The 7,844-nt window shown below is 34.4% G+C and overlaps 1 protein-coding gene across 1 annotated transcript; it reads left to right on the forward strand.

The window, feature by feature from the left end:
• The first annotated feature begins 314 nt into the window (after positions 1 to 314).
• Positions 315 to 6,527, forward strand: LOC132730520 (monocarboxylate transporter 13-like). The gene is made up of 6 exons (XM_060716473.1): positions 315 to 874; positions 1,123 to 1,239; positions 3,270 to 3,413; positions 3,644 to 3,902; positions 5,181 to 5,875; positions 6,375 to 6,527. Exons 1-6 carry the CDS (start codon positions 568 to 570, stop codon positions 6,500 to 6,502), a joined length of 1,650 nt encoding a protein of 549 aa, XP_060572456.1. The 5' UTR covers positions 315 to 567; the 3' UTR covers positions 6,503 to 6,527.
• Positions 6,528 to 7,844: the final 1,317 nt, after the last annotated feature.

Below are 7,844 nucleotides of genomic sequence, written 5' to 3' on the forward strand. Positions count from 1 at the left end.
AGCTTGGTTCCCGAAAGCGGACTCGGAAGTAATTAACAGAAGTTGCAAGAACTTGTTTCACAATCTTGTTTAAACGAAGCACAACAGAGGTTTGCAATAGTTCGTATACAATAATTAAAGCATCTGAATCTTATATATGCTGTACATAAAACAAGGTCACACTGTGGAACATGTATCTTCAATATCAACATTATCATATTAAAGTTTATATGGTATAAATGATGTATATTTACTCACATGATTTCTGATAACTCGGATAACTATCAAGTTCACCAATTATCTGACGCTGTATACACACATATGCAATGAGTTAAAACAGGTCAACATGTACTGCTACATGATAAGTTCACGTTATACCAATTTACGCCATTCATTATATCTATTATAAATTTATTACATAGTTTACTCAAATTAAATGACAACATAAAAGTTTGTCAGTGACACAAGTAATAAAAGATATGTACGTGATTTTACATATTTTCAAACATTTATGGCAAAATACACTCATTAAATCGATAGGCAAATTTTAACTTAAGGACCACTATTTAATCCACCTTTGGAGTTTTAATGGACGTGGACGGAGACTTTCGTATGGAATCTGTTAGTACAGCGAGCGATGAAACAACAGATGGTTCTATTGAAAAGCTTACTAAAAACAACAATGCTGATCAGACTGATTCAAAACATGTTGTGAGAACTTCAAGAGGAAATATTGTTAGTGAAGATAATGCAACTGAACATGTTGCCGACATAAGAAAAGAAGAAGAATGTCTTGAAGTTCTTATAGAAGTTGATGACGATACGACGAAAGCCCCGGACGGTGGATGGGGCTGGATGATTGTTTTAGGAATTCTGTTAATACGCACTATTGTGGGTAAAAAAATTATTAAGCTTAGTATTAAACGACATTAAGTTTTCGTTATTTACATGTAAATATTCGGCCACTATTTCACGTAGTCGAAGAAAACGATCATAATTATAAATAGCTCATTTCCGTAGAAATAGAATAGCTATCGTTTAATTTTGTGTCATGAGGATAATGATCAGTTATAATATTCTTTGGATATTTAATCGGCTCGGCAATATTTAAATTATTTTTTTATTCTTATTTCATTTCTACAGGTGGGTTTGTCAGATCATCTGGACTATTCTTCGTGAAATTTTCGGAAAGATTTGGAGAAAGTGCGGCTAACACAGCTTGGGTAACGTCTTTATCAGCCACTGTGAGATTACTTGTGGGTAAGAAATCTCTAATACAATTAACCTAGATCATTATAGACACAATGGTAAAAGGGAGATAACTCTTGCCCAATACCTGGATCACGATAAACACGTATTGTTGTAAATCGTGGTAAAAAGGGCAATAACTTTTGCCTGATACCTGTATCACTATAAACACGTGTTGTTGTAAATCGTGGTAAAAAGGGCAATAACTTTTGCCTGATACATGTATCACTATAAACACGTATTGTTGCAAATCGTGGTAAAAAGGGCAATATCTTTTGCCTGATACCTGGATCACTATAAACACGTATTATTGTAAATCGTGGTAAAAAGGGCAGTAACTTTTGCCTGATACCTGGATCACTATAAACACGTATTGTTGTAAATCGTGGTAAAAAGGGCAATAACTTTTGCCTGATACCTGTATTACTATAAACACGCATTGTTGTAAATCGTGGTAAAAAGGGCAATAACTTTTGCCTGATACCTGGATCACTATAAACACGTATTGCTGTAAATCGTGGTAAAAAGGGCAATAACTTTTGCCTGATACCTGGATCACTATAAACACGTATTGTTGTAAATCGTGGTAAAAAGGGCAATAACTTTTGCCTGATACCTGGATCACTATAAACACGTTTTATTGTAAATAGTGGTTAAGGGCGCTAAACCTGCCTAATACCTGGATCACTGTAAATACGCATTGTTGTAAATCGGTGTAAAAGGGCGATAACTGAAAAATCACTTTTTTAAATAGATACGACAAATAGTTATATTGATAAGTTGCTTCTGATAGCCATTCGCACATGCAGTTATATTACTTAGTAAAGTTAAATCAACATGTGTCTTGCATTTGGTTTAACTGCGCCTAATCTTGTCCGGCAACAAAACAACATCTTTGTGGTGTACAATAACTAAAACTTTTGCTTAAAAGGGTAAAATACTTTTTTGGGTTGTCTGCATAAATAACTTTTATAACATCTGTATCCAGGTTGAATGTTTTGTCAGGGAACTTTCTATTTTGGTCGCCCATTGTTTTTTCGTTTCATACGCCGCTTTTCATGGAATGGCACTTCTGTGTTACATTGAAAGTTCCATAATAACCGCCATATGAACACATCTGCGGGTGTTTCTAAATTCAAAAATTCACCATTCCATGTTTAAATGTTGAGTTCTGTTTAAGCCGGTGCTAGGGGGCGTGGACGGTTGTTTGCACTTGACAGTTCTGTTCATGAACAGGCTCAATCAAACCGAGCTTGCAACATTTTCAATTTTGCCGTGTCAAGCTTTCTTTGGTATTCTTATTTTCTCTATTCCATTATAGTCAATGTGAGTTAGAATGTTAATTGATTAAAAGCGATTTGCTTAAACTTAGCAGACATAACAATATTACACTGTTTTATCGTGTACAACATGAATAAGGATTTTTAAAGGATATAGTTCTTTTTAATGGTAAGCAATCTTGTCATGGGGTACAACTTCCAGAAAACAAAATAGCCGTCATAATTTTCCCGATTCAACACATTTTCCAAAGCTCATTTAATAAGGTATAAGTTCATAACCTGACTTTTAGCATCAGAAAGTTTAGTTGTTTGTAACACTGAGTGAGTTCGTGTCTAAAACCTCTTTTCGTTTAATAGTAAATTGTAAGCATCCTGCTGGGGGAGGGGTAGAAGAGATGGACAGGGGAATATATATATCAAGATCGCACAAGCTCACAGAGCGCATGCGTGTGTGCGATGCGTTCATGTGTATTATTACCGAGTAAACATGTCTTGTCGAGGATGTAAAGCCATATGTCAAGTCTAGACGAAACGAAGTTTTAAGGAAGTTCCTATAACATAAAGGGAAATTCTTTATTACTTACGAAATAATTCGATTGTCCCTTGTGGAAAAATTCTTCTCAAAAAATTAAAAAATTACAAAAACATACTTTCATTTCACTGGGTAAGTCAGATAGTGTCATTTGTGTTGTCTCATGTTAATTTTGATCTTGCAACAACTTGTGCCCCATCAGTGCTTTCAGCGCTTTAATTTTGTTTCAGGTCCGGGTGTAAGTATACTATGCAACAGATTCTCCGCCCGGAAACTAATCTATTTTGGGTCTGCATTGTTTGTGATTGGTGTGCATATTTCTGCATATGCCAACACGCTTGAATATCTCTACTTCAGTTATGGTGTTCTTGCAGGTACGTAATTGTTTAGTTTTGAATTATTTCTTAAAGAAGCTTGCGATTTATAACCATTTAAGGTGGTGAACTCGTGATATTATGATATTATATCATATTATTTCATCAACACAATGATATATGTACACCAGCATTATAGAATTTTAAAGACGGGCAATAATACATTTTTAAATAGCCTGACTATATGTTTAGATATACTTTTCTTTTTCTGTAAACATTATATTTTACAGGACTTGGTCGTTCTTTTGTTCTGACTCCCCTCATCATACTGCTAGGAGAATATTTCGACAAACGTCGCAGCCTGGCATTTGGACTTGCGTCTGCAGGTTTTGGACTTGGAGGCTTTGCTATAACACCCGCCATAGAAGTGATGTTTCAGCAGTATGGGTTTAGGGGCACCTACATCTTGCTAAGTGGAATTGCTTGTCATTTCTTTGTGTTCACTTCCTTACTTCGACCATTGTCGAAATCAAGCGATATTTCAGAAAAGTAAGTTGTATTTGATATTATATTGTTTTATTATACCTCACGATCGTGTCACCGGTCAATATTTGTTTTACAATATTCCACAGGGGCGAGTAATCTATACAGACAGAAGAAAACGTAATGTTCTAGTTCTCTCCCTTGAAAAAAAATATATCTATAGTTTGGTATATTAATAAATCAAAGCACAGAAGGCGCTGAATTTGTTTTGGTCTCAGAATGTCAGAAAGGTGAAGGTTGTGCGATTATAAACCAATTTGTTTTTGTATAGTGCCACCAATGCTTTCCAGTGTTTTAACTGTAGTAAATTGGCTATAAGACTAATTGCAACACTGATATTCAATTCAATGTTTGATTTAAACAATTAAAAAAAAATGAGTTGCCTTAACTGGAATTTGAACTCCAGACCTCTCGATTCCTAAGCGAGCGTGCAAACCCCTCAGCCACGGTGAAATTATATGTTAACGGTCTGAAGAAAACAATATTATTCTAAATTAGGGTTTGTAACTCTTATTATTTCGACGCTAACACAGATATAAATAATCATGGAGCTTACTATAAGGATGTATATCTATAAAGAATTATACAATATTAAAAATCTTCGACCATTCGGGAACTATTTTGCTTGAAAATTAATGCGCCTGTCATTTGCACTTAAACTTGCGAGTATACTCCTTGCAGAGTGATGCAATCACTTGAGATGATGATGATGATGATGATTTGACAATCTTTACGCAGTGATCTCCCCTGAATTTTTCGGCGTTAGTGTACATATAAAGGGAATTAACCGCTTCAAAAAAGCGGACTACTCTCGGCATTAGCAATTAACAGCATCAGGGTCTAAAATTTCGCTACCATTATTTGTTTGTTTTGACGACCAAAACAAATAAAAAGTATCGCATGTCTCAAATATAAGCATCTCTCGAAATGAAATAACATAATGGTGTTATATTTTTACAATAGAATCCCATTCCTTTTACATTTAATGTGAATATACTTTTTGTTTCGTAACAATTAAACAATAGTTTATTTATCTACTGGCGGGGTAATGTAAATAGATATTAAAAGAATAACTACAACTGAATTTCATAGCTGTAAATGACATTTTGAATACACAAATCGGCAACTTAGATGTGATCAAAACTTCATTAAATATTCATATTTGATAGAAATATATACACTTTTATTTCAGTTTCTGAGGTCAAATTGTTTTTACTTTTAAGGAGTAATACCAAATGCGCTTTGATTTAAAAAAAACTATTCTCGTATTATCATTTTTTTCAGAACTAGATATAAAGAAGATAAAACTGTTGACATAAGGGACAGTAACGACATAGAAAATAAAGAAATGATACAATCATATGTTTCTTCCACCGGAAGTGTTCACCTGTGTAAAGCAGATGGAAATGCAAGCTCGGCGTTGATTCCCCAAGAAGTAAACAACCAGTCAGCATGTAACAAAGTAGAAAATGACTGTGAAACGAACGTTACACCGAAAACTAAAAAGAAACTTATCAATTTTTCAGTATTAAAAGACATCCGATTTGTAACATTGTGCATGGCGACTTTTATATTCACTCTACCGAGCAGTGGATTATTTCTCCCAGTCCTTGCCAAGTCACGTGGTGTAACCGATATACAAGCGGCTTATATGTTATCGATAATATCCGGAAGTGACATCATTTCAAGAGTTTTTTCCGGATTCGTCCTTGACCTTAAAAGTGTTCGAAACTTGAGACCATTTATTTATAATTTGATATCATTTATTCAATGCATTTCCTTGTTCTTATTTCCGTCACTGAAATCGTTCGAACATTTTTGTGCCGTCTGCGTGTTACACGGAGCTGTGATGGGTTGTAAAGCTGCCCAGAGGAGTGTCATCCTGGTTGATATTTTAGGTGTTGATAAACTTTCAAGTTCTAATGCGTTTCTCCTTGCTGTTCAAGGTATTGGTACATTGGTGGGTCCGCCAGTTTCCGGTGAGTTACATGTTTCATCAGACGAACAAGATCCTCTTTTTTCTTCTCTTTTACTATCATAATTTCTAAATGCTTAAATAACATATAGATTGACTAAAATAAATGTTAAAACAGCAATGTTTAGCAATTAGATTAAAGACAAAAGATAACATAAATGCCTATTTACGGATTAAAGCCGTCTGGTAAAAGGCTATCATACTTTATAATGCAACTGCAATTATACACAATTTAGATTTGGAAACAAGAGTAGATCTGCATAAACTAGAATTTGGAGTATAAATATATAATGTCATTCTATCATCACATGTTCTTCTTATACTTATCAGTTATCACACTGTCTAAAACATGAAATTTAAAAAAAAAAAGAATCATTGTTGTTGTTAGCTCTCCGAATTTGTTGATATTACTATGTTATACATGATGTTTTTCATTATACATGTACAAATTTCAATAGAAACTGTTGTGTCCCTTATATAAATTAATGTATTTCTATTTATAGGTTACCTCAAGGACACATACGGGAAATATGACTACACGTTTTATTTTGGCGGTTCCTGTGTTTTACTCGGTGCTTTTATTCTAGCTAGTGGAAATTTCAGAAATTATCTGAACAAGAAAAAGAAATAAAGAAAATAATAAAATTTTAATATTGCACGATACGCATGTGTTGTATCTAATTGTTTTATATGTGTTTTCTACCATAGCAGAAGTCATTGCCGCTCTTCTCCTCTTGTATATTATTATATATCACATAAAAATACTCGGGGTGTATAGGCTAAATTAACCAAAGATAGGGAAGCTATCCGGCATGCAGTCTATACACGTATAATAATATAAAAGCATAATTCAACCTGGTACATAAACTACTGCTGTCAATTTGTGAAATAGATCCGTTGTCCAGTAAAGCTTCGCTGGTTCGAACCCCCGCTCAACCACGAGCAATATTAATGATCTAACGGATAACACATTTAAAAAACATAGTCCCATGTCAAGGGCATGGGTCGTATCTGGAACGTGGCAACTATTGTACCTATGCACTTTCCCGAAAATAATAGCTCTTCAGGGGTGTCACAGATATAAGAAACTGAATAACCCGAAATACAAAGAAGTAGTAGTGTTTTTGTATTCCGCTATACAATCTGGCCATGTTGTTTAAGATATAAAAATCGCCTGTAAGCTCGGTAATAATAACTTACAACCGTTTTATACTGGCCAAAATAACATGCCCAAAAAATATCTATTAACTAGTATCTTACATGTAAAAATCATATCATATAAGAAAACTTAATAATCAAATTTTTTTTTGTAGAGGTCACTTTATGACAACTTTTTCCAGACCCTTTAAATGGTGGAGAACGACCTCAGGTGCCCTTCCGTGCATTATTTTAGACGAACAGGCACCTGAGTAGAACCACCAACATTCCGTAAGCTAGAGCTGGATAGCTTCATCACATGAAGAATCTGACGGGATCCGATCCAACAGTGGTGGGAGCAAGTGATTTGAAGCCAACAACCACTCGAGCTAACCATTCTAAACTAATGTAAGAATCAGTCCAATAAAGAAAATTTAGGCGGAAACAGTATTGAGAAATAAAATACAAGGTATAAATATACGGAATAAACATAAGCAAGGTAGTTTTATTATTAAAACATAACTGTCAAATGACATCATAGCACGTGGCAATCATGGTTTCTTTATACGAAATACAAATAACGAAACGCGGAATTTACTATTAAAGACGTATATTATGAAAGAATAGCGCTAATGTACAATTTTAAGCATTAACATCTGCAGAAGCCCTCGGACGTTTTAAATCCGTCGCCCTTCGGACTCGGGCTTTAAATACATCCTCGTGCTTCTAAAAATGTTAATGCACGGAAAAGGGTGCAATAATACTCTATTGAAAGATAACTTAAAATGCAAGTTTACTTTAAAAACTGCAAGATGTACAGTGACGTGTACGTTCAG

The sequence above is a fragment of the Ruditapes philippinarum genome, unplaced genomic scaffold (genome assembly GCF_026571515.1).
Source record: "Ruditapes philippinarum isolate M1 unplaced genomic scaffold, ASM2657151v2 ctg2632_1_1_1_1, whole genome shotgun sequence".
Taxonomy (NCBI): Eukaryota; Metazoa; Mollusca; class Bivalvia; order Venerida; family Veneridae; genus Ruditapes; species Ruditapes philippinarum.